This window comes from Strix uralensis, chromosome 3, assembly GCF_047716275.1.
Source record: "Strix uralensis isolate ZFMK-TIS-50842 chromosome 3, bStrUra1, whole genome shotgun sequence".
In the NCBI taxonomy this organism is placed as follows: domain Eukaryota; kingdom Metazoa; phylum Chordata; class Aves; order Strigiformes; family Strigidae; genus Strix; species Strix uralensis.
The window spans coordinates 135,315,949-135,342,879 of NC_133974.1; the positions used below are offsets into that span (position 1 = coordinate 135,315,949).

Here is a 26,931-nt window from a genome sequence, read left to right on the forward strand (position 1 = left end):
TTCTGGTCTCTATTGTCTTGTGATGTTTTGTGACAGTGTTCCAAGAGAAGTTTCAATTTATATTTTCATGTTGTTCTGTGGTAATAGCATGAGGCAGTAATCTTGTTTGGAGTTCTTGTTTTGAATTCTTTCTTCTTTCTTTCCAGGTTTCTCATGGGAAGATGAGGCTGTAGGAACCTTTCTGTGAAATAAAGGAAACTCAAAGAAATTTATCATGTAGAAAACTTTGCATTGGAAATCCCGATGCCTAATCAAAACCACTTCTAAATACAAACATAAAGACCTGGTTCTATTAAAACAGAATTTCCCCTCCCCAGGGAGCAGCTGTGGCAGCCCCACGGTCTCCTTGTCCCTGCGGTTGCAGAGCCTGACCGTGAGCTGATGGCAAGACCCTTCTCCTTGGCCTGCGTTAACATCAGTCCTGTTGCTGCTTTCCTGCACACGGTGACTTACACTGCACATTTCTGATCCTCTCTTCCTGACCTTGCTTCCCAGCTGTTTTCCAGCATCAAAGATATGCAGAACCACAGTGCTGCAAACCAGAATATTCTCAGTGAAGCTCTCCAATTCTGTTGATGCAACCTCTTAGCTAGTCAGCATACACCACCAGGAACCTATCTTCCTCAGAGTTTATTTTTCACTACTTGGATTTGAGTGCCCATCAGGTGACGGGCTCTGTATCATTCAGTTCACCTCAGGGCAGGATTGCCTTTTTGTATCTTCCTTGTCAAAATTGTAAATAGCTGATCTTCTCTGTGCAGTATAGATGATGGCAGGATGAAACATGGGGAGTGAAAGCTCTTGCTGCCTGGTCAGGTCTCCATAGATAGGTTGACCGTGTGTGGAATAAGTATCTGATTATCTGCATATTGTTAAGGGTGAAAGACAATGGGTGTTTCTACGTGGTTAGAGCCCACAGATATGGAAGGCTGGACTATCAGGTGATGGGTGAATTCACGGAATGAAGTGTATGCACAGTGTGGAAAGGCACGGAATGGCTGACTATTTTCAACAGCGTATTCTCATAGAGATTGTCACTGTTTGAGCAAGCGTATCTTGTTCGAACATTGTGGAAGCTCTGTATTTTTTTGCCTGCAGCTTTGTTCAGAGACTGGTATCTATTGGCTATTTAACAACATGTTTAATATGTGTTACATAGTTGTAAAGGACTGTATAAATTGTAGAGGCATTGCATTGACAAAACATTGTACAGTTTGCAACCTTTTACATAACACCATTGTGAGATTAATTTGTAAAGATTCATACTTAGATGTTAATATGGTAGTGGTTCTGGCTTTTGTATCAAATCAAATGCCATTATTAGTTTTTTAAATTATTTTCTTTAACAATATCTCTTCATGTCTGAAAGGCAGAGGTTTTGTTTTGGTTTTCTTGTATCTCATTATTACTATGTCTCATTCAGATTTTAATGCAACACTCGTGGCCATCTCTAAAAGCTGACATCACATATTCTGGTGTGGTAAGTTCATAGAATGTGAGGTACACTGAAATAATTCATCAACTGGTGTGTGTTTCAACTTCCATGCAACCCCCCGGGAGCACTGATACATTTCGAGTGATCTACCTGCTGAGTGTGTGACTCATTCCAAACTTCAAAGCACAGCAGTGTTCCTGGTGCAGTATTTAATGAGTGTCAGCACACAGATGTAACCACTGTATAGCGTAGTGCCAAAATTATGATTTCGATTGTGTACGTAGTTTAAGACCCAATAAATGGACTGTTTGTAACATCTGCATTTTCTTGCACTTCTAAAGTGGGATTTTGAGGCTACAATCTAAGGTTGTTGACTGTGGTTTTCAGTTTTTGCTGTGAGGCGTCTGTTTATTGTGGAATTTGGCAGTGAGTTAAGGCGACATTAAGGATTAATTAAAGATCTAGTTTTAATGGAAACTATTTTTTATATTTACATTAAAAATATCTTGTACCTGGTGAGGCTTGCCAAAGAAGTTATTAACTTCTGAGAAATACACTTAAAATTGGAGAAACTAGTTTGAAGTGGATGAGGTTTTGCTGATAGGATTAAGAAAACTTGAATAGAAAGTCTTTGCTGCAGAGAATCATCTTTAAAGTTGGTGTTGGCGGGTTAACTGATGTGGCGGATACTGTGTGCTGTGTTGCCTACACTGAGGGCAGCTGACTATAGGATCCAGCTCTGCTGCTTTTTGCTGCTGTTGGGAGTTTCTTTTCTTACATATCTACAGCCAAAGTGTAGCGGGAATTGGTTGCAGTGTTGAGGATCCAGTGCTCTCTAGAGAATCGTTCTGTCACCAGAGCTACGATGGCAAATGAGTAGGTGGTATTAATTCACAATAGCAGTTTATACATCAGCAATACATGACTTGATCCAAACAGATCACCCAGAAAATGAGTATCTCTTCAAAGTACAGTTCTACAGCATAAAATATACCTATAGTAGTGTGAACACACTTGTGCTAATTGACTTCTTGTGGATGAAAGATCGTTATTCTCCTATTCTGAGAATGTAGGAATAATTTGCAGTTCTTTATCAAATACCACAACTCCATTGCTACTTTTATTCCCTCTCTTTCCCCAAGCTTTATACATATGCGATGCGTTCTGAGCTTTCCATCACTTTGTCTTAGGCCTTCTCTTCCCTAAACCCTTAGAGATGAAACACCTGCAATACCTCAGTCTGGAGAGGGAGACGCTTCTAGTGTGAGAAGAGAGAATTTTTCCCCTTAAACGGTAAGGGAGGTGGAAAAATATGTTGGAGACAGTCTGGTAGCCCTGATAGCCTTCACTGACCCTGTGTCAGTCTGCACAAATCATTTCAGTGACCACCACTGTTGGAAGCAGCAAACAATGGCAGTGATCCAAGGCACAATTTCATTTGTTGCTGGTTGGTTCCTGCCCCCCCCTCCAGCTGCAGTGACTTACTGTTTAGTGACAATATTGATACTCTGTCTTGCTAGACTGTGAAGAACGGAGTGATCTCCCATACTTCCATAACCAAGTGGGTATATTTGTGATGTGAAAACCCGCTGAAATCACAGCAGAACCATGATGCTTATTTTGATAAAAATGTGTAAGAAAATTATCAAGTAGGCGAATAAGACTAACTTGTGCTTTTGAGTGGCACCACAGAGTCAGCATCGGTGGCCTGTGTTACTAACGAGTTGAGCTGATCTGTATGTGGGTTTTACAAAAAACAAAAGAGGAAAGGATACGAGGTTTCTGATACGATATGACTGTGTTGCTTTTAAGCCTGGGTATCTGCCCTCTGATCCTTCTTACTGCTTTCCGAGGCTGCTGGGTGTCCTGTGCTTGGTACACACAGAGGATGTCTCCTGTCAGTCTTCCAGTTTCAGGCATCCCCAGCATCGCACACTCCGTTCAGTCCTGCACTTTCTTCCACAGCTTCGACTTCCTGGGATCCTGCAGCAGAGGCTCCAGCTTCCTTGTTATCTGTGATGTGGAAAACACAATAATCTGGTAAAACGTAAAAGGGAAAAAAAACCCCAACAACTTACAAGTAGGAAGTGTTGTTGGCTGTTGTCCTTGCAAGATATTAACTTTAACCCTGCTGTGAATTACCAGCTAATCTGTTTTACGTTCTCACTGGCATCGTGCAGTAACTGGAAGGCAACTTCTGTGGATTTTCCCATCACAAAACGGTTGCTGTACGTGGTCATGTGGCTGCACAGGCTCCAGAGAAAGCAATTTCGGATAAGAAGGGGGGAATGTCACCTGAACCTGATGTAGACTTCCACGTTGTCTGCACGCTGAAGGTAACCACGCTCCAGGGAGAGGGTTTTGTGCTGTTGGTGGTGGTTGTATCCAACAAGGGACCCAGGGCACTAGGGCAGTGGTAGTTTCACGGTCTGCTGCAGTGAATTAGTGGTTTGGTTACAGAAGAAAATTAATCTCTCTGTGAGAGGAAGAATATTGCCTAGCTGTTTAAGGAAATGCACACAAATTACAAGCAAATTGTTGGTTTACAAGGAGGGTTTTTTCTCTCTTAATCAACAGGTGCTTCTCAGAGCTATTAAGGCATATTTAGAAGGGAAAGGCCATGAGGTGAAAGGAGGTAAAAAGAAGGTTAGTGTTCTCTGCCTGGGCAGAAGAGTTTAGTAAAGCAACCTTGAATCAAGGAGTTAGCTCGGCCCAGATAAAAGCTTAGGCTGTTGCCTACAAAGATAATGAGCAAAATTATCTTTGGTTTCTGGTGGATTAGAGCACAGTGCTTAGAGGAGTTGGCTTTATTCTAACAAGGCAGACTTTTTCAGAGGGTGAAAGGGAGAGGGAGCCTTGCTGGCCGTGATCCTTCTCTAATTCCAAATCAACAACTTCTTTCCACAAAAGGCTTGTGGAAGTTCAGCCTGCTTTCCCTGCTTGGGCTCTTAGCACCCTCACTGCTGCAGGCATTCTGTAGGAACAACCAGAGTAGATTTTGCTGCTAGAGATGGAGCTGGACCCCCGCTTCCATGGGGAATAGTGAGGCGTGCTGGGCAATAGGAGGTGCCATCATTTCTGGTTGGCATACTTAGCAAAAACAGCAGTAAAACCAGGAAATCTGTTGAAGCAGTAATTGTAGTCAGATTAGCAGTAAGACTAGGTAGAAGCTGAGGTGAGGGCACCCAGAAAGGATTCTGTTAAGAGCACCAGTTGCAAGCCAGGAGAGAATAAACAAAAGCTTTTATTTCTGTTTCTCTGGGTTAATTTCCCCTTGTATTATTTCAGCGTCTTTCCCCTACAACTCTGTTGTTAAAATCATAAGGTACTGTTCTTAGGCTGAGATGGGGGCAGGTTTCCACAATTAAAAGTAATTTTCAGTTTCTTGTAAATACCTGCAAAACTTGACAGTGTTGTAAAAAAGGTCTTGGGAACACAATTTCTCCTTATGCAGTAGGAACTCCCAAGACCAAACAATGTTTGAGGAGCTGGGTAGTACTAGAGAGCGTTGGGGTTTCTAATGAATTAGTTTAAGGAAAGGCTTAAATGCGCTCTAAAGAAGGAGTTAATATCCTCGTACCTTGTGCCAGGGGCTGTAAAAGTTGTTGCAATTATGATTCCGGCCTCGCAAAAGAGATGCTGCTGCTGCTGCTGCTCTGCTCCCCTGCCCCAGGCTCTGGCACTTCTTTCACAAAGGGGCAGGCCCGGGAGAGGCCCCGCTGTGCCCGAGGGGGTGCACAGTGTTCCTGCTCCCATGCAGATCTTACTTGCCTCGTCTCATGCCCTGGCTCCCCGAGTACAAACCAGCCAGTGACCTCCTGCTCTGGCCACCTCCTGCAGCGTTCGCAGGCTCTCTGCTAACGCCTGCGGCTGTCCCAGCCTCCCTCCACGGGCAGCGCCCAAGCGCCCTGCACCTTGTGCTTCTCTGCTGAAATGTTGGTGAGGCTCGCAGGCGGTAACAAGGAGAACACCTTTTCATTCATTTCAAGCTACAGTTAATGGCTAGAGAGGGGTAAAACATCTTTAGCAAAACCCAAAAACCACCCTTGCTCCTCATGGTCCTGCTAAACACTGCTTTAATGAAACGAGTGACAATCTAAACCTGTTACCAAGAGAAAAATGCAGACTTTTCTTTTGCTGTTGAGCACGTAACTAGTTCTCAAATAGCTACCTCGGTAAGGCCCAAGTCTTAGAGTTTTGACTCCTAAATCCATTTCTCAGCATCTCAGGTAGGGGTTTCAAAACCACCTAAGAGATCAGAGTTTGTCTTGCTAACTCCTTTAAACCCCACGGGTTTGCTAAAAACAATCCCATTAGGCATGTGCAGCCTTACTTGTGTGCTTCTACCTGCTAATCTAGTAACAGGGTATTAAAAAGTCTTAACTGTGCTCATCCAAGGCTGAACATTTGGCCAAATACCTCCTGGAATTACCTAGACCTTCCTACCACTTGGAGGACTCTTGTTTTGCACAATGTGTTACTACTCCGATGTTTTTGGGAAGTGACAGCACAGAAGTTGTCATAGTCTAGTGTGGACTTGGGCATCAGACCTAGTCTGAAACTAAGGCCCGTTTTTACACAGTCTTGCTTACAACTGAAGTGCGGTGCATTACCTGCTCCGAAAGAACCTGCATGTTGGGTGTGCATTATTTTCATGTGAAGAGAACAATCGTTGTTTCCTCAGCATTAATCACTTTGAAGTAAATCTATCTTGCATTAGGCTGATGTTTTGTCAGTCTTGTTTAATCATGCAGTTCACTGCACTCTGATGTTTATAAATAAGAAAATTGAAGGAGGGAGATCCCAGCTTGTCAATGAAAAAACAACTCACTAGGGCCAGGATTCACCCACAGAATTCAGATTACTCATGACCGGAGAACAAAAATATAAGTAACAGTGTAAATAAAAGTGATAGCCCAGCTGAGGGAGAACATAACTTAAAGCCACAGGAAAACATGGACATTGTATTTTTGGTTTTGGACCTTTTTCCTCCTGCTGTTTGGAAGTAGTTTAAGAACAAAACCAAGGCAGGAGGCCCCTGGCCTGGGTGCCCAGGCTGCGCAGCGCTGTTGCAGCCTGCATTCCCCTGCCACGCACCCCGATAACAACCCTGCAGGCAAGGTTCATAGGCCATGCTGCTGGGGGGGGAGTCAGAGGTTTACTAAAAAAATTATTCTTAGTTTTAGAAAGAAAGGCATTGAAAAATAAACTGAGCAGATAGTACTTTCAGATGTCAGCTGAGCATTCTTGTCACTGCCTTGATGGTTCTGCGTGATTGCTGGGGCTAGGGGAAGAGTATTAAGACAATATGCAAATTAGTATATAATGGGTATTTGTAGAAATGTACAGTGTAAGAAAAGTGCAGATGTGTAAGAAATACTGGGTCTGCTGTGTTTTCATAGCACTTCTGTGCCTTGTCTGGCTGGACTTTTGTCTCTTCCAGCTGCATTTCCAGTGCCTGACATGGAGGTGCCTTGGTTGTGCTGCCTGTGACAGCCTGTGCTGGCTCAGAGGACGTGCGCTGAGCCTTTCCTCGTCATGGAGCCTGTGTATTGCAGAAGGACAATTACTCCATTGGTGATAGGAGTTGGCAGTAAATGGATCAATAATGTTTACTCCTTCCCTGGCATATAGAAGGTCTTTCACCTTATGTCCTGTGCACCTGGGCACAGAGAAGCAAACAACAAGGGCTTCGCTCCCTCGCAGTTTGCCCAGGGAAGGCAATGCCAGAGTGCGGGCAGGGACAGCCACAGTGTGCAAACCTCTGCCTTAAATCTGGGTGAGCAACATGCTTTGGTTTGGGGCGGGTGTTTTGTTGGTGTTAAGTCAACATAGGGGAATGTAAAGGCCTTGAGCACCCAGCTGGTGCCTTGGGGCCGTGGTCCGGGCAGGGCTGTGCCATGGCTTGTAGCAGGTACCTGCTCTGCCCGGTCCCATCTGACTCCTGCGCTTCGCGAAGGTGGTGGGGCGAGGGTCGCGTGTGTCCCTGCCTGGTGCCCAGCAGTGCCCGGGCTGTCCAGCTGCTGCGGCCTGCGGTGTCCCATGGAGGAGGGAGGGTCCTCAGGGTGCTCCTCTGCTGCAGCCTGGGGTGTCCCATGGCGGAGGGAGGGTCATCAGGGTGCGCCTCGGCCGGCCGGGGCAGCATTGGGGACAGTGATGGGGAGAGAGGTGGTGGAAACCTCCTGTGGGCACCTCAGCATGAGAGAGATCTCGAGGGGCTGGAGCGAGGGCAGAGGAGGGCAACGAGGCTGGGGAAGGGCTTGGAGAATAAATCCTGTGAGGAGCGATTGAAGGAGCTGGGGCTGTTCAGTGTGAGGAGAAGGTGAGGGGAGACCTCATCACTCTCTACAGCTCCCTGAAAGGACGTTGTGGAGAGGTTGGTGCTGGTCTCTTCTCCCAGGGAATTAGTGACAGAACGAGAGGGAGCGGCTTTAAACTGCAACAGGGGAGGTTGAGACTGGACATGAGGAAAAAAATTTCCCAGAAAGAGTGGTCAGAGAGTGGAATAGGCTGCCCAGGGAGGGGGTGGAGTCCCCATCCCTGGGTGTGTGTAAGGGTCGTTTGGATGAGCTGTGGGGGGATGTGGGGTAGGGGAGAACTTTGTAGAGTCGGGCTGAGGGTTGGACTCGACGATCCCGAGGGGCTTTTCCAGCCGGATTGACTCTGTGGATGCGCAGCAGCCGCCCCGAACTGCAGTGGCCGTTGCGGCAGCGCCGAGCCCGCCGAGGAGCCGTTGGTGCCGCCGCTGTGCCGGGGCCGGTCGTGGAGCCCGGGGGTTCCCTCCCCTCGTGCTGCAGGACCCCTCCCCGCCCGCCCCCCCGCTCCCGCCGCTGCCCCCGGCCATGGGCGGCGGTGTGTGCCGCGGCCGGGCCCTGTGCGCGGCCGCCCCGCTGCTGCAGCCGCCCGCCAGCCCCTGCGGGGAAGGGGCCGGGCCGGGCCGCGGCGGCGCCATGGCGGGGCGGGCGGCGCCATGTCGGGGGCAGCCCTGAGGGAGCGGCGGCGGCGCGGCCGTGTGCGCGCGGCGGGCGGGCAGGGCGGGCTGGCGAGCGGGCAGGGCGGGCGGGCAGCCCCCGCCTCGGTCCCGCCTCGGCCGCAGCCGCGCGGAGGCGGCGGGCGGAGATGAACGCGTCGGGGCGGCTGCCGGCGGGGGGCGAGGAGGAGCCCCCCGGCGCCTCGCTGCTGCCGCTGGGCGGGAACGGCAGCGCGGGCGGCGGCCCCGGGGAGCTGCGGGAGGGCGCCCACGCCGCCACCCTGGCGGCCTGCGCCTCGCTGCTGGCCCTCGTCTTCTGCCTGGGCTCCTACGGCAACCTCATCGTCCTCCTGTCCTTCTTCGACCCGGCCCTCAGGAAATTCAGGACCAACTTCGACTTCATGATCCTCAACCTCTCCTTTTGCGACCTCTTCATCTGCGGGGTGGCCGCCCCCATGTTCGCCTTCGTCCTCTTCTTCGACTCGGCCCGAGGCGTTCCGGGTGCTTTCTGCTTCACCTTCCACCTCACCAGCTCCGGCTTCATCATCATGTCTCTCAAGACGGTGGCGGTCATTGCCCTGCACCGCCTGCGCATGGTGCTGGGCAAGCAGCCGCACCGCGCCGCCTCCTTCCCCTGCACCCTGCTCCTCACCCTGCTGCTCTGGGCCACCAGCTTCACGCTGGCCACCCTGGCCACCCTGCGAGCCCACAGCTCCCGCCTCTGCCTGCCCATGGCCAGCTTCGCCAGTGGCCAGGGCAAGATCATCCTCTACCTCTACGTCACCGACTTCATCTGCTGCGTGGCCGTGGTGTCTGTCTCCTACGTGATGATCGCCCAGGCGCTGCGGAGGAACGCCCAGGTGAGGAAACGCCCGCCCGCGGGCACCTGCAGGCCGCAGCCCTTCGCGGGGCCCGGCGAGGCCGTGCCAAGTGCCGTGCCCGCCTTGTACCGGAACCAGAGCCACAGCAAGCCGCAGCACGTCCAGCCGCGCGGCTGCGGCAGCCCCCTTGGGCTCCAGCTGGTGTCGGCCGTCAACCTCTCGGCGGCCAAGGACTCCCGGGCGGTGGTGACGTGCGTCGTCATCGTGCTCTCTGTCTTGGTCTGCTGCCTGCCTCTGGGCATCTCTTTGGTGCAGGACGTGCTGTCCAGCAGCGGTGGTTTTGTTCTCTACCAGTTTGAGCTGTGTGGATTTACCCTCATTTTTTTCAAATCCGGATTAAATCCTTTTATATATTCCCGTAACAGTGCCGGACTTCGGAGGCGAGTCCTGTGGTGCCTGCAGTATACAGCCCTTGTCTTTTTCTGCTGCAAGCAGAAGACGAGGCTTCGGGCCATGGGCAAAGGCAGCCTGGAAGTCAACAGGAACAAGTCGTCCCACCACGAGACCAATTCAGCATACATGCTGTCTCCAAAACCTCAGAAGAAGCTCGTGGACCAAGCCTGTGGTCCCAGTCAGTCCAGGGACAGCGTGCTGAGTCCCAAGGCTTCTGTGGGGCACCAGCACTATGCACAGAGCAGCTCCACCCCCATGAACACCCGAATTGAGCCCTATTACAGTATCTATAACAGCAGCCCCTCCCAGGAAGTGAGCACCCCCAACAGCTTACAGCCCGTGAACTCGACGTTCGGGTTCACCAAGTCCTACATTGCCATGCACTATCACACCACCAACGACTTGGGGCAAGACCACGACAGCGCATCGACGAAGCAGATACCAGTGCCCTCGGTGTAACTTCAGAAAGGGTCCTGATGGGCCTGAGCGGGGGTCCCCTTCTGTGCTTCTGTTCATGATGGTTCTAAACGATATGGTATCGCTGTACTGCTGCTAATTAAGAAAAATGCCACTACTGTTAATAGACAACTATTTGCGTTTAAAGTGAATACGAGGATATTGCTTCATGACATCTGGGGTTTCTGCGGCCAGTCAAAAAGGGCAGTGTGTTAGGTTTGTATTTAAAGTTGTTACATGAGGGTGTTTTTGTTACTAAATTTTATGGTTGGACAAGAAAAAAAAAAAAAGTGTTACAAGATTGGGTACATCAGGAGGCAGAAGATCTCAGAGAACAGCCTGAGGTTGCGCCAGAAGTATTACCTGTTAAATTGCATATTTGCTGAGTTTTCAAGAAGGAAGAACTGGGAGGATGTTCGGTATTGTGATACCTAAGTTTGAATTCTTCCTGTTGCAGAGGGTTGAAAGAATCAGTGGTGTTTTGTTGTAGCAAATGTCACTAAAAAGTTCTTTCTGTTCGGCGGATGAAATCCTGGTTTCACTGAGGTAAATGGTAAAATTTCTGTGAACTTCAGCTAAAATTTAGGATTTAAGTCTCGGCTTCCTGAAGCAGGACAAGGCACCTTACAAACAGTGTTATGTTGCCACTGGGGAAGTGTTACAGTGTAATAAACCTCTGAAATAATATATATTTTAATTTCTACTCTACGTTTATTTTAAGGATCAGTGGCGCTACGTATCCCAAAATAATCTATTTGGACCGGTATTTTACATCTGATAGAAACAACTGTGCAATACCCAATTATAAGTTTTACTTGAGGCTAAAGATGAATATTGCAATATTACAGTACTGATACTCTGTTAGTAATGCAGTCACCTCTGGAATTTTTTAATTCGTAAACTGTTACACAAAGAGCAGTGTTGCTGGTTGCTTTTTTGTCTATGACTTTGTATAAAAGCAGGAATTACTGGGATTTGGTTGTGGTATTCCTGACAGGTAGAACTGACCGCTATTAACATTTTTAAAAACAGAATGGCCACATAACAAGATGATTCTGAGTTTTTGAGGTTCTCTTAAGTCCAACATCAGCTTGATTTAAGGATTAATAATCGACTGACAAACTTTATCTGTTGGTCTACACAGTGAGCAAATAACAGAAGTTAAATATTTTTGCTCAGAAGTTAAATATTTTTTTATAAATCCTACCATTGACATCGTGTCACATGTTGTGGGAAATCCTGATGAAATGGAATGATTCAGAGGCATTTGAACTCCTGACAATTATCGCTTTAACTGGCCAGATCTTCTCAAAACCAGCAATCACCCTTTGACTTTCGACAGCCATAGTATTTCTGAAATAATTGTGCCACAGACTTCTGCTCCTCATTATGGGAAAACACCATATCTTGAGCAAAATGACAGTCATGGGAGGATGATTTGTTATTTTGGAAACAAAAGACATTCACATCACTGCCGTGTGTGAGGGGTTGTGTGTTTAGGCTATTTGTTAACTAAACTATTTTCAAGATTTTCCTGGAAGACTACTACATTATGAACACTGTTCATTGTTTAACACTCTGAATTTTAATTAATTTTGAATAATTCAAGACAGCTTTCTTGCAATAAAATGGATGTGAACAACTTTCTAATACAAATGTAAAATTGAAGTTATTTCCATAAGTCTTTTCTCTCTGCCCAGATATTTTTCGCTACAAACAAATGACATGGTTCTTTCTAAAGTAACTATAAAAGATGACTAAAAGATCTGTCTTGTTTGTGTTTTCTGTCTTTGCATTTCTCTTCAGTACAAAGCATACTAATTTGGAGGGATTGACCAGGGTATCTGGCAAAATAAGGGGCGGCCTCAAAGAAAGCATCAAGAAGCTTGTTGGAAAACCAGCTGATGAATGACTTGGGGCTGATCTCACTAACGAGTGAATTCTGGTTCTCTACAGGAAGAAAAATATTTGAAAGATTTTATAATCTATAGTCTTTTTAAGTCATAGCTCTTACTTTGTGGTCATAAAAGTTGACTTTTCAGCTGGTGGCCTGTAGTGTTGTATTTTTTATCCTTTATCTATAAAACCTAAAATCTGTGAATCCCAAATAGTTTTAAACAATATCTACACGATCTCAAAAAGCTGCTAAAGAGTGTTCAACAGTTGGGCACCGCCTCAGAATTTCTCAGACTAGAGATTAGAGAGATTTCTGTAAGGTGTTACACGTTTTTTTTGAAGTCGTAGAGCTGACCTGCCTTAGTGGTGAGGCTTCAGCAAGCTGGGGAGGGCAGGATGCGAGAACTGGACAGCTGATAGTTGAGAAGGATCAGTGCCTAATGATCTTGTGCCATCTTGTGGTATTTTATGGTATGCATGGCTTAGGTAGGTGGTTTATCACTTGTTAGGAAAGCTGTGAAAATTCTCTCCTGTGTAATCCTCAGTACCCCTCCAGCTGCAGCACAGGGATAACCAGTGAAGGGACTCAGAAGGCCGAGGGCTGTGCTCACCCGCACCGTTACCTCTTCCCCTTCTTCCAGGAGGCAGCGAGGCAGAGACGAGGCGAGGTGTTCACGGTGGGAGCAGAAGGCAGGCAGGGTAATGGATTACAATAACAAAACCCTCTTGCAGGGGTTACGGTGCAGTCCTGTGGAGGTTTTTAGGTTTGCCTTCAGTCTGTTTTGAATGGGGTGTCTTACATTTTTTTTGTAAAGTATTTAAGAGGGGTGTGTTTGCACTGGTGCCGCAGGTGGGTGGAGGATTACAGCAATGGTCCCGCTGGTGAGCGCTGGCAAGCAATTGTGCTGGTGCTGCGCAGACCAGGAGCAATGCCCCAGCTCCCTGTCACCACTCAGCGGGCTGGCAGGCAGCCGGCCAGTTAGAGAACAGGAAAATAATTCTGTTTTCACAGCAGTCAGCAGACGCGACTCCTCAGGCTGGTCGGGGAACGGTGGGTGTGCGCACAGTACAGAGACCTCTCCGTGCATGGAGGTGGTAGAGGAGGGCAAGTCCTGCTCTGCTCCTCTTCATTTGCACCGGTGTAGAACTGGAGAGTCGGCACCGGGGGACAAAGGCAATTTCAAAGTGCTTCTGGGGTTTGTGAGCACCGGTTCTGTCCTGCGCTACAACTGATGCTGATTGCTTGGACTTGAATAGCTCGCTGATTATTGTCGACTTCAAGCACTGCGCCTTGCGGGTTCGGTACCCTGAAGGTTCATCAGTACCGGCAAATTGACTGAAAAATGTCATTTGTTATGTCCTAATAAATGCTGACAACAGGTCGTTGACAATTCCTCTTTGGAATGGGTTTATGTTCGCTGTTAGAAAAACGCTCTCACTCATTACAGAGCCTGTCCCTGAACCTTGGTTCCAAGGCTCAAAGGTGCTGCGTGCTGCAGGGTGGGGTTTTGCCTTTTCACTGGGAAGCAGCACAGGGAGGGTCAAAACCATGTGCTGCTCCAGCTGGAGCTCTCCCTTTCAAATACATTGCAGAAGGGGTGTATTTGCTGATACCTCCTTATGTTTGTTTCATGTTTGCCCTTCTGCTATCAAATAGGTGTTAGTGTTGTCCTGTCACAGCAGAGTTAATTCATTTTCAGAGTACAGGCTTCAAACGTGCTGTCCCATAGGTTGTACGCAGACGCTCTGCGTGCCCGGGGCTGGGTGATCTGCTGCTAAGTCGCTTGGGTTTGCTCATCTTAGGAGCAAATCTGCATTGTGCTACACTAAATGATTTGTACTCACCTGGGATTTATCTTCCGTCACAGTCTGTTGATTTTTCTTGAAGGTCAAAATTAGATCTGCTGAATTTTTTTTACTTTTTCAAATACAATTAATAAAATCATTAAGTGGCACTAGGCGATGACAAGGGCTATGCAGAGGCAGCACTGAATTCATTTGGAAATGGGTCAGGGTGATGGTGTCAGGTGGCACTTTCCTAAGTCTAAATAATAATATACAGAACTTCCTCGCTTCCTCTTCAGAGATCTATAATAACAGTGTTTAAGTAAAGCGCACAGCAGTTATTTAACAGTAGAGACTGACATGCTCAGCTGGCTCTTCTTTGATTGTTGGGTTGTATATGTTAATTTGTAATTATAAAAGATTTTAAAGTCTGATCTCTTCCACCACTTACTTAAACAAAATGATGTAGCAGCCTGGATTTGCAATTGCATCTCTCAGATGGCTACATTGAGTAAATCTTTAATCTTTTAAACCACAGAAGGAAGCTGTTACCTGCGTACCATCATGGTTTCATTTTTCTTACACGTACACAGCGTGTGTCCCCACCTTAAGCTGTACTAGAACTGAGAATCGGAACTACAGCTTCACCTGTGAGTGATAGCACTTTTCACTGCAATAATCTCAAAAACCAGTGAGGACATGCAGTGTGACTCGAGCTGTTCTTCCTTTCAGGTGACATCTACAGCATTTTAAGAAATACTGGAAAGGGCTGAAGAAAATCAAGCACCCAGGACGAAAAGGCTGCTGATCAGTGCTCGGGCCTCAGCTCTTTGGGTGATGGATTCTTTTATCAGACGGAATAATGCTACAGACCTGCTAGTGACCTCTCCCGGGACCGATCCGTGACAACCCCCCATCGCAACACAGCAGCCGTGGCAGGAGGTAAACACAGAAATTTTATTTGACCACAGACTTCCCCGGCGCAACCTTTACACGTTCTTGTGCCTCATTCCATCTCATACACCTCCTGAGCGGGTCCATTCTCTGCTCTCACAAGTGGTTCGTTGGTGGTTTTTAAGACAGCTGCTAGCTGGTGCCAGAACATTTTCTGCTTGTGTTCCTCAGGGCTCCACTTCAAGTAGGTTTTCCTTTTCAGCAGTTTCCTGAGCTTGCTGAACTTCTGCGGCACGCTGTTGGGTGGGAGATCTTCCAGCACAATCATGATGAGGGAATCCTGATTTTCGTTCAGGACCCGGTGTTCTGCAAAATACAGTTCATACTGACACCAGCAGCTGTTTACAAAGCTGGGAGAGAGAACAAAAAGGACTTTATGGCTGTTCTCTATGCAGTAAAAAATGTTACCAAGTATGGGATGCCCCGGTTTGAAATCCCTCTCGTGGTAACATATCTTGAATCCATCGGTTTCCAGTTTTCTCAGTAGATTCTCTTTCGTCCAGTTGGCATCTTGTTCGCTGTATGAAATGAAGGCATCGAAGGGCTTGTTTTCTGGCCTCTTCTCGTACTGCTTCCTCTTCGCCATGCACCAGTACCAACCCATCCTCACGTACCACAGCCCGTCGAACCGCCAGCATAAGCCTGTGAAGGTCAGAACCACCAGGATGGCCGCGCAGGCGGTGATGGCCATCTGGATGCCCAGGGAGCAGCGCAGAAGTGTCAGGTTGCTGCTCCCCACCAGCGAGCCCCTTCTGTCTGGCGGGAAGCTGCACCTGAGGTTTTCTTTGCCGATTATCTGCACACGTGGGTTGTGGATATAGACATTTGTGAACCAGTACAAGTCACAGTTACAAAAAAAGTGTTTGCCTTGAGCGCTCAAAACATTCAAACTCGTTAACTGGCCAAAAGTGTCCTCCACTATGGTAGTAATGGCGTTGTCACTGATGTCTAACTCAACCAGAGAAGCTGGGAGCGAGCCACGCTGTAGGAAGGAGATCTTATTCCCTGACAAATTAAAATATTTCAGCATTGGAAGAGATTTCCCAAAGTGGTCAGGGAGTTCTGAAATGAGGTTGTGACTGCTGTCCAGGGTAGCGAGCGCAGAAAGGTGGCTGCCAGGTTCCAGTCTGGTGATGAGGTTTCCAGAAACATTAAGATACTTGAGTTTCCCCGGGGCATCAGTTAACAACAACATGTTCAACTTATTTTTGCTAATATCACATTTCGTTAAAGTCGATGGGAAATACTCAGGATGCATAGCCGTAATTTTATTATTTTGAATATTAAATATGGTTAAGTTGGAGAGAGATTTAAAGCTAGGGGGTATTATTTTAATATCGCTGTTGCTTATGTCGAGATGCTGCAGGGAGGTAGGTAAGTCAGGAAGCACAGAAATCCAGTTGCTGCTGAGATCCAAAAATATTAATTCTTCCATTGTGCCAACAAACCACTCTGGCAGTTCTACAATAGAGCAGTTGGACATTTTCAGGTATTTCACTCTCTTGGGAAGGCTTTCGATGGGTGTCCCAGCCTGGTTTCTGACCAGTGAAATGGCATTAATACGTACAGTTCCAGGGGGAACCGTGGGAACTGCATCTGGGCGTACAGTGTATATGAAGTGATTTCCTTGAACGTACATGTGTTCTAAGTTAAACATTTTTTTAGCAAAATTTGGGGGTATTTGACTTACGTTGGTGAAGGACAAATCGATTACCTTGATGGTTGAAGGGAGACACAGCGTGTCCAAGCTGTTTATGGGATTGTTGCTAATATTTAAAAACCAAAGCTTGCTGAATGGGAACTTACAGATCGCCTCAACATCTAGAATGTTAATTGTTAATTTGTTGTAACTGGCATCGATAGACTGCACGTTTTTCATTGGCAAAAACAGGATGAACAGGGACAGAAGATCCATTTCCAGGTCACTGTGACTAATGTCAAGCTCCAAAGTACTGTCCAGCTGAACTTGGCAGAGATCCGGATCCAGTTTTAACGTCAGCTCTTCCTCAGAGAGTTTGCTGTGTGACAGGTTGAGTACCCCGTTTATTGGTGCTGTGCAGAAATCAGGCCCCGATGTGGCTGTTGGAGACACAGTTACGTTTTTCTCTGCTCTTGGAAGAAGATTCCCAGTACTTCGTCTGAGCCTCGAATTCACATTTTGCAGGACAGACGGACCTCCCGAACGTGGCGGCTCCTCGGCGGATGCAGAAGACTCCAGAGCAGCCTCTGAGGATTTCTCAAAATACTTATAAAGCTGCAAAGACCCCGAGGCTTTACTACTGGGTAAGAGCTTCAGGTGGGGTGGAAGACCTGATACAAGAAGTTTCTTATCATTAAAGGATAAATTCACAGAAATAAGGCTGAGCAGGCTCTCAAACGCACCAGGTTCAATGTCCTTAATCTGATTGTAGGAAAGGTCTAAAACTTCCAGCACATCAAAACCTTCCAAATCTCTCCTGGTTATTTTTTCAATTATGTTATGTGAGAAATTGAGAGCTCTTGCTGTTTTTGGAGCTTGTGCTTCTGATAGAGAAGAGAGGTTTAAATAGGAGTAGTTATAAAATGGGAAGACATAGGCTGGAGTTCTCAGAGTTAGGAATCCATTTGCTCTGCTGAGTAAGAAAGAAATGAGGTAGAAATGAAAGCTTCCAACAAGGATCCTCATCCTGGAGAAAAGAAATGTGAAATCCATCATTATAATAGGCTCTATGTTAATGAATACCCTTAAAAAACCCGCCATCCTGATTTACTGGCAAGTACAGAAATTGTTTCATTAGTTGTATGTATTAATCCCTTTTTGTCTACATAAAAAAATACATCTTCATTATTATTTTCAAAAATGCAATGCGAAAAGGTGGTGTTGGAGAAAGATTGGAAGGAGAGTGTTATTCATTTCAGATCATTGTAGATAAAGTCTGAATGATGTTTTTTCTGTTTTGTTTTGTTCTGGTGGTTTTTTTTTTTTTTTTTTTAAATTGCTTCCCCCCCCTCCATCCCCCCAGGCAAGTAGTGTGCAGCCTTCACAATAGCATTTCTCCATTGCGTAATCTGATAGCCGCTGCCTGGGACTCAGCTTTTACATCTTTCATCCTGGGTCACAGCAACAGGTGAGTCTGACCCATCCAAAACCTGTTCAGCCACTGCAATAGCGAGTTCAAGAGTAACGTGGCAGGCAGCTCCATGTAACTGTGTGACCACGTATCTTCTTGTGATCCCACCCCCTTGGTGGTTTGCTCTCTGCTAAGAATTGACCAGTGACCATTTATTTAGCCTTACCTATCTGAGCAAGGAAAAGAGTGAGTTTGCTTTGAAGTAGGATATCAGGGGCTTGTATGAGGCAGCCTGTACCAGGAGAGGTCACTGCCCGGGCATCGTTCATCTTTGGAGGCTTCCCTTTGCCTGGTAGCATCACTGCCCGCTTCCTCTCCTGCCCCCAGGTCTCTCTGTTACTACTTTCCTGACACCCCTGACCCATGTCTTGTCTTCATTACCTTCAGGTGTGCATCTGGTGTTACCAGAGTCCCCTGTGCTGCCCGCCAGATGTGGACCATCAAGAGAAGGGACCCCAAGGACGTCCCGGCTCTGTGCCCTGGCCCCTCTGCTCCAGCAGAACCCCACCAGACCACCCTGCATCCTGCCCTCACGCCTCGCACCGAGCAGGAATACCCTGCAGCCAGAAGCCCAAGCCCCCAGGGGTAAGCAAGCCCCTCTGGGCATCACAGAATCACAGAATCATCTAGGTTGGAAAGGACCTTGAAGATCATCTAGTCCAACCATTAACCTAACATTGACAGTTCTCAACTCCACCACATCCCTCAGCGCTATGTCGACCCGACTCTTCAACCCCTCCAGGGATGGGGACTCCACCACCTCCCTGGGCAGCCCATTCCAATGCCCAACAACCCCTTCTGCAAAGAAATACTTCCTAAGAGCCAGTCTGACCCTGCCCTGGCACAGCTTGAGGCCATTCCCTCTTGTCCTGTCACTTGTTACTTGGTTAAAGAGGCTCATCCCCCCTCTCTGCACCCTCCTTTCAGGGAGTTGTAGAGGGCCATGAGGTCTCCCCTCAGCCTCCTCTTCTCCAGACTAAACCCCCCCAGTTCCCTCAGCCGCTCCCCATCAGACCTGTGCTCCAGACCCTGCACCAGCTCCGTTGCCCTGTTAAAAGCATTGCAGATTTGAGGCTGGAAGACAGCTAACAGCTCCCTGCAGTGACCCCCCCCTCCCCGTCCCTCGTGCCCCGCTTTACCTGCTCTCCTGGGTGCTGCTCCCCCGCTGGTACCTGCCGCCGCCGCTGCTGCCTTTTATAGCAGCGGGAGGGAGCGGGGGGGGGGCCGGGACACCACCGGGACCAGCCCAGCCCCGCCGGGACAGGCGGCATCTCGCAGCCCTGCTCCCCTCGGGGCGCCTGGCGGAGGCGGCTGCAGCCAGAGATGCTTCTGCCCAGTGCGATCCGTGAGGATTTCCCCATCGCGCTGGCGCCTCTTGCTGAGCAGAAAATCGAGAGTGGAAGTTGCTCGTTGTAACCCTGAGACGCTGCGGGGGGTGTTGGCCCGCGGCGCCGGCTGCCTGCGCTCCTGCCTGAGCAGCACAGCGAGGCTCTGGAAGCACCAAGTGTGACCACAGCGTTATAAAACCGATGGACTCCCGCCATGGGCTTCCCGGGGGTGTTTCCTACGCCGGGGAGGTTTCGGATCGGACTCTCTTGTGTGTGCACACGAGGGCTGGGGTGCAGCAGCGCTCCTGCGGCGTGAGCCCTCGGACCTTTTGTGCGATTGAACTCGGGGGAAAACAAATAACAAGAGATTTGCTCAGTGTTTGTAGTGCTGCTTTGCAAGATGCACCCTTTGTTTACAGGTGGTTTGATTCGGGATGCCGACAAGGCGGGGTTCAGCGGATTGCACAAGGTGTAGAGCTCTGTCATCTGCGCCGCTTTTTCCGCTGTTGATTTTTTTTTTCCACTCTTTTGTAACTGCCGGTGACTGGAAACTCTTGCGGTAGCCCAGAGGCTGCCCTGTCCAGTCCGGAGGGGCTGGAAAACCCCAAGGTTGTTTGTGCTCCATTTCTAGTCTGACTGGGCACTTTTCTTCCCTGGCAGGTGCTGGGAATGGCCCCGCAGTCATCTGTTCTTCAGACAGATCCTGACTTGCTGTAGTAGAAGAGACAGGAAATGAAGAGTGTTTTGGACATGTCAGGAAAGATTCTTGCTCCTGCTTTCCACTTGGGGTGACCCCCTGTAGACAGCCCTTTCTGCCCGATGAGTCTTGCTTCCTTCATGTAAATACAGCTGTGCTGCTCTTGAAATGATGTCTGTAGTTTCCTCTTCAGGAAGACGCAGCAGCTGCGTTCTAGCACAGGGCCCATCAAACTGCGCCTCTTCTGCTGGCCCGGAGAGTAAATCAGGGTTGGAGGTGACAACGTGCAAAAAGAATATTTTTTAGTACCAAAATGGTTATTCTACCAACACGCTGTGCTGCGTTATTCTAACATTAGTTTTCATGCAGCATATGTTCTGTGTATTCATTTCCCCCCCCCCCTTTTTTTTTTTTAATTTTTGAAGGCAACCTCTTATTTGGGGGACTGTGGAGGAGGAGAGGCACGTGAGAAAGGTCTGGGTGAGTGAGTAGGGAAAGTAAGCACAGTGTGGCTGAGAGCAGAGTCGAGGCAGGGTTGTGGTTCCCCACAAGGACTCAGTAAAGAGATTTCATTGCTAAAACAGGTCGTCTTCCACTTGTTCACTGTCTCTCTGCAGGGGATATTTATTTGTGCTGGAAATGTAATTTAAGGGAGGAGAGCTGGACCTGTGCAAGACGTGCTCAAATCTGGAGAGATAAGCACCAGCCTCCAGGAGACCAGACCTCAGAGGAGCTTCTCTGATTAAGGTGGGCTTAGATTTGGGTGCTGGATAAAAGCTGTAACTCCTATCTTATACCTATACAAAAGAAGATATTTATGACCAGGAAATGAACTCGTCTGCCTCCGCACAGGGAGAGGGAATAATACCCCTCATTTCTCCACCATTTGAGAAAATATTGCCAAGACTGATCGTTTTATTTCACCCCTTCAGCTAAGTGAAACTTCCCAGGGGCTGTCTCGCCTTGCACATTGAGCCACTGACTCCGCTCAGCCGTGTCTGTCAGCTGTGCAGATGTCTTACACAAATATTATCTCTGCTTTTTAATCCAGTCTGGCAGCTAATTAATAATGTGCGACTTGAAATGACAAATAAATATGAGCTCTAGAATGAATCCCTATTGTCTGAAGTCTAAGGGCTGCAATATTGAACAGTGTCTTTGAGGGGAAACGCAAGTAAAGACATAGCAACAGTGACATGACTTCTACAGAAAATTCTGATTTCATTTTCTGGTATTCAGTCAGCGGGTCTTGGCAAGAGGCGAGCGCTGCCGCTCTTACGCGGCTCTGGGTCGTGCAGGAGGAGCCTGCGGGTGAGTTCACTGGACAGGTAAGCTGGGGCTTTGTTAAGTGCTTGTTACTGGTGTTGGTTCTTTCTGTGTGGACAAATTCTGTGCTTTGGGACCTAAACCAGCTCATTCTTAGAACTCTTCTCATAGGAGTAAATATCTCAGGTAAGTGGCACGTTTCACTTTCCCGAATCTACTCTCCTCTGATGTAATTCCCTTTGACTAATTGCAGGTGATATCAGTACAATTGCTGCAAATTTGCTGTCTGCCATTCACATTATTTTCCACGTTGCTGATTCTTCAACGAGCATGGACACAACTACACCTCTCCGTCTGAGGAGCAAACCTGCATAAGATCTCTACGCAGACCAGCACAGAAACCTGCGGCCCTCCAGTTCTGCTTTCCGCATACCAGAAGAAACTTGTTTTTCCCTGTTTTTGGTAGACAGGTTCCTGCACCCCAGGGCTTCTCTGGGAGAGGGTCGAAACAGAAAGTTATTCTCAGATGCACATTTCTTTCAGATTCAAATGTGTTAGAACATAAAATTATGTTGCAATTAATCATGTCTAGCAGTATTAACTTGTGGTCTATCATGCCTCCCTGACTCCCCTGCCTCTGCCTCGGTGGTTCTCTCCCAAACCAGCTGTTGGTCGGGAAGAGATGGGAGAGGGCAGAAGAGAAAAGCATCTTTTTTTATTTTTGTGGATTTGTTTGCTGGCGGATAGTTTGGACACAGAGTGGGAACATCTGTGAGAGTGTTGCTTCCTGTGCAAGAGGAAGTAGAGGGTGAGGAATATGGAGAACTGGGTACAGATTTCATGGGTTTGGCAACAGCATGGTTTGCTCCTAAAATGGCAGAAGTTGGCGTTAGCGGCGCACGGAGATACTGTGACTGCTTAGTCAAAGAGATCGTGCTTCCCCATCACCCTGGGGACTTTCCTCCTGTGCGGGGAAGTGGAATTCTTTACCTTCTGCAAAATAACTATTCTGATGTTTTCCTCTGATCCAATTACCACAGCTGAGGGGTGTGCAGGAAGGCTTACCGTGTTGTGGTTTCTCTTCCTTGTAAGAGAAACCTTCCTCCTTTTCACTAGCAGCACCTAGCCCCATGGGAGGTTGTAGTGAGGCAGCTGTCGGTCTCTTTTCCCAAGTAACAAGTGATAGGACAAGAGGAAAGGGTCTCAAGTTGTGCCGGGGGAGGCTTAGACTGGGTATTGGGAAAAATTCTTCACCAAAAGAGTTGTCAAGCACTGGAACAGGCTGCCCAGGGAAGTGGCAGAGTCACCATCCCTGGAGGTATTTAAGAGATGTGTACATGTGGGGCTTAGGGACGCGGTTTAGTGGCAGACTTGGCAGTGTTGGGTTAATGGTTGGACTGACTAATCTTAAAGGTCTTTTCCAACCTAAATGATTCTGTGATTCTCTGCCGAGGAAGGCTGACACCGTCCCCACCCATACTGCCTGTCTGTGTCCGGCAGTAGGGCACTGTGGCACATACGTCCACAGCAAACCTGGGGCTGGAGCTCGAGCTCGGAGCGGCAGGAAGACCGTGTCCGACAGTGCCTTCCCGAAGAGCAGCCAAGGAGAGACAGGGCAGCCTTGATTGCAAAATAAAACCATCGCAAGGGAGTGCGCAAATCTAATACTTCCATTTACTGCCAGAGACTTAACATGAGGATTCAGCCAGCCCACTGCAAAGACCGCTTAGGTTAGCTAAGGCTAAACGTGGGTTTTATTTTTTCTTACTCTATGTTGACTTGAATGCATCTTCCCTACTGTGGCCCTGGGCAAGTGCCACCTCTGCCAGTCCAGAACTGGGGTTAGGACAGCTAAGGGGTAACTGCTGCTGAAAAGCTCATCCGAAGCTGGGTCAGTAGGGAGCCCTTCCTAAAGCTTCGCAGGCTCTGCAACAAGTTTCTTGAGTGTGGCTAAAGCCCACCTTGGTCGCTATGGGGGCGCAGATCCATGCCATCCATTGCTAGATGTTTAATTAGAAGATTGGTCGAAGTTGATGGTTCAGGCAAGTAAATGAATTGTAGGGAACCCAAGTTAAAGATCTGAAGTCAGGAGAGCAACGCTTTTAATGTCTTCTCTTTTCTAAAGCTACCGGCTCAATACAGGTTTAAAACTTAAGTAAGTTTTTGCTTATTTATCTAATGCTTCAGAAGAAGATTAGTGGGGGGGAAATCTGGCTAGAAGACTCTCTTCCAGGGGAAAAAAGTCTGGGTAGAAGATTCTTCCACTTCTCTGGGTTTCCTCTATCCCATTGCTAAGCCACGAGAAATAACGATATGACTAGCAACAACTACTTTGAATTTAAGTGCTGTATCATCGTGCTGCTGCTGTTTTGGTTTTCTACTGTGAGACAGGAAAATGGGTTCTATTGCGGCAGCCTAGCAGTTGATCTTGGGATCGTGGGTAGCATTCAACTACTCATCTGCCAAGCGGCTGGTGGATTTCCGCCTGACACCAGTTACGAAATGCCTGTGACTCGCACAACAGCTTAGGAAAGAGGAAACGGGATGGGCTTACACGTGTGATCAGCCCACGGAACATTCCCTGCTGCTCCAGCCCCAACTGCTGCCCCAGCCTCTGCCCCTTCCTTGCGCCCTGGTTATTTCTGGACTTCCTCCCGCAAATGCCGGCACGGTGACGGAAGGACCCACGCGCACTCCTGTCTCTGATACGGACTAACTCAACCACAAGTGATCTGTTGATCGCACGTTGTCAGAGAACCAACATCGCTCGTAGGAAAAAGGGTGGTTTGATCCCTAAAAATGAAGGCTTGGAGTATTAAAAGGATCCTTTGAATCCTAGAATAGAACCTTTGGACTAAGAAATTAAGGCTTTGAGCTTAAAAATTAGGTCTTATCCAACAAAATAGAGGGCTTCGAGGAGAAAAATGAGGATTTGCACACTAAAAAGGTGCGTTCGGATCCAAAAATAGGGTTTATACCATAAAAATGAGGGTTATGGCCCTAAAAACAATGAGTTGGAGCATGAAAAGGAGACTTTCAACCCAAGAATCAAACCTTTGGACTCTAAAAATGAAGCATGGGAGGATAAAAATGAGGTTTTGTCCCCTAAAATTGAGGGCTTGGAACAAAAGGATGAGGATTTACACCCTAGAAATGGGAAACCAAAAACAGGTTTTGTACTGTAAAAAGGAAAATTAGGGCTCCAAAAATGAGGGCTTGGGGCATGAGAAGGAGGATTTAACTGTACAATCAAACTTTGGACACTAAAAGTAAATCAACGAGACCTAAAATGGGGGTTTGTGCCCTACAAGTGAGGGTTTGTAATTAAAAATGAATGCTTGGACCATAAGCATGAGGGTTTGTGTACTAAAATTAGAGGGTTTGCAGCTGAAAAATGAGGCACTGCACCCTAAAAAGGTGGGTTTAATCCCCAAAATGCGAATTTAAAGTAAAAAGAAGGGTTTGGTCTCTAGAAATGAGGGGTTGGAGGATGAAAAAGAGGCTGTTAACTGTAGAATCAAACCTTTAGAGCCTAAAATTTAAGTTTGGAACCTAAAATAGAGGTTTGTGCTCTAAAAGTGAGGATTCATACATTAAAAATGAATGTTTGGAAGACAAAAAATAGGTTTGGGCGCTAAAAATGAGGGCTTGGAGCTTAAAGTTCAGGGATTGTATACTAAAAATGAGGGTTTTGTATACTGATATTGAGGGCTTCAAGCAGAAAATTGAGGCTTTGCAACCAAAAAAGGCAGGTTTGTACTGTAAAAATGAGACTTAGGGCCCTAATAACAAAGTCTTGGAGCATAAAAAGGAGGTTTCACTGGAGAATCAAAAGTTTACACCTAATCTTTGACGTGTAAAAAGAGGGTTTGTGCCCTAGAAGTGAGGGTTTGTGCATCAAAAATGAACGCTTGGAGAATAAAAATTAGGTTTTGGAAGATAAAATCTGGGCATGGAGGTTAAAAGTGAGGGTTGTATAATAAAAATGAGGGTTTGTCCCCTAAAATAGAGGGCTTAGAGCAGTAAAATGAGGTTTTCACCCAAAAAAGGCAGGTTTGGCCCCCAAAACAGGGTTTGTACCATAAAAAAGGAGAGTTTGGGTCCTAGAAATGAGGGAGTGGTACATAAAAGGGAGGCTGGTACCCGTAGAATCAAAACTCTGGATGCTAAAAATTAATCTTTGAGACATAAAATGGGGGGTTTTGTGCTACAAGTGAGGGTTGGTACATTAAAAACGAAGCCTTGAACACAAAAATGGGGGTTTGTACCCAAAACTGTAGGGCATGGTGTAGAAAATTGAGGCTTTTCACCCAAAAAAGGCAGTTTCTGGCCTAAAATTGAGAGCTTGGTGCAGAAAAAATGAGGTTTTTTGCCGAAAATATGGTTTGTGCCCTAAAATTGAGAGGTTGGTGCAGAAAAATGAGGCTTTTCACCCAAAAAAGGTGAGTTTGGACCCCAAAATAGGGTTTGTACGGTAAAAAAGGAGAGTTAGGGCCCTAGAAACAAGGGAGTGGTGAATAAAGGGGAGGCTGTTACCCATAGAATCAAAACTTTGGATGCTAAAAATTAATCTTTGAGACATAGAAATGGGGTTTGTGCCTCAAAACTGAGAGCTTGGTGCAGAAAAATGAGGCTTTTCACCCGAAAATGCGGGTTTGGCCTTAAATAGTAGCATGGTGTAGAAAAATGAGACTTTTCACCTGAAAAAAAGGTGGTTTGTGCCCTAAAACTGAGAGCTTGTTACAGAAAAATAAGGCTTTTCACCTGAAAAAGGCCGATTTGTCCCTAAAATTGAGAGGTTGGTTCAGAAATATGAGGCTTTTCACCCTAAAAAGGCGGATTTGGTCTTAAAATTGAGAGCTTGGTGCAGAAAAATGATCCTTTTCACCCAAAAAATCTGGTTTGTGCCATAAAATTGAGAGTTTGGTTCAGTTAAATGAGTCTTCTCACCCAAAAATGATGGGTTTGACCCTAAAATTGAGAGCTTGGTGCTGAAAATGAGGCTTTTCACCTGTAAAAGTCTGGTTTGGTCTTAAAATTGAGAGCTTGTGGAGTAAAATGAGACTTTTCATGTGAAAAAGGCGGTTTGTGCCCTAAAACTGAGATCTTGGTTCAGATAAAGGAGTCTTTTCACCCGAAAATGCAGTTTTGGCACTAAAATTGGAGCATGGTACAGATAAATGAGGCTTTTCACCCAAAAAAGGCAGTTTGGCCCTAAAATTGAGAGCCTGGTGCAGAAAAACGAGGCTTTGCGCTGCTCCCTGTCCTGACTCTTGATGGCTTCGCCTCTTGTTCTCTGTCCCCGTCTCTTCTCGTGTCCCACCTCTCTGTCATTCCCTCTGGTGCTCTTGTTGGTTGCAGACCAGCATCCTGCTCCCTGTCCCTCTCCCTTCCGCAGTGGTCTCCTGCTCTCTGGCTCCCTGTCCCTCCCCTGCCTTCTCCATCCCTCTGGCTGCCTCCTCTCTTTCCCGATCCCTCTGGCCTCTTTCCCATCGCTGGCTTGCCGTTCTTTCTCCACCTCCCTGCCTCGCTCCTGTCCCTCTCCTCATCTCTCGGTGGCGGCTGTTTCTTTCTCCATCACTGCCTCGCTCTCTGTCCCTTCTCTCTTCTTCTCTCTGTCCTCCATCCTGTCCGAACACTTTGCCTCTAGAGCCCCACACCACTCTGTCGCGTTGTTTCCCGCTATCACCCCGTGCCCAGCTCCCTGTTCCATCATTGCCATTACAGTCTGTGCTGCTCCGTGGCCCTTCCCCTTCACCC

At 47.4% G+C, this 26,931-nt stretch overlaps 3 protein-coding genes across 3 annotated transcripts in view; 2 read left to right on the plus strand and 1 right to left on the minus strand.

Annotated features, from left to right (window-relative positions):
• The window catches only part of PSME4 (proteasome activator subunit 4), a 68,967-nt gene extending 67,218 nt beyond the window's left edge, over positions 1–1,749 (plus strand). Inside the window, exon 47 of the mRNA XM_074864556.1 lies at positions 147–1,749. The gene's annotated coding sequence lies outside the window, so the exon portion shown is untranslated. The remainder of the gene's footprint in view (positions 1–146) is intronic.
• Positions 1,750–8,521: 6,772 nt separating this feature from the next.
• On the plus strand, positions 8,522–11,900 carry GPR75 (G protein-coupled receptor 75). The gene has a single exon (XM_074864555.1). It carries the CDS (start codon positions 8,555–8,557, stop codon positions 10,136–10,138), a length of 1,584 nt encoding a protein of 527 aa, XP_074720656.1. The 5' UTR covers positions 8,522–8,554; the 3' UTR covers positions 10,139–11,900.
• Positions 11,901–14,754: 2,854 nt separating this feature from the next.
• Positions 14,755–19,075, minus strand: LOC141941587 (toll-like receptor 2). Its single transcript, XM_074864558.1, has 2 exons — positions 19,020–19,075; positions 14,755–17,436 (listed from the first exon to the last, which is right to left on the minus strand). The coding sequence occupies exon 2, from the start codon at positions 17,433–17,435 to the stop codon at positions 14,823–14,825; it is 2,613 nt and encodes an 870-aa protein (XP_074720659.1). The 5' UTR covers position 17,436; positions 19,020–19,075; the 3' UTR covers positions 14,755–14,822.
• Between the last annotated feature and the right edge of the window lie 7,856 nt (positions 19,076–26,931).

Coding starts and splice junctions, on each gene's coding strand:
- LOC141941587 (XM_074864558.1), bottom strand. CDS start 17,435: ATGAGGATCCTTGTTGGAAGCTTTCATTTCTACCTCATTTCTTTCTTA.
- GPR75 (XM_074864555.1), top strand. CDS start 8,555: ATGAACGCGTCGGGGCGGCTGCCGGCGGGGGGCGAGGAGGAGCCCCCC.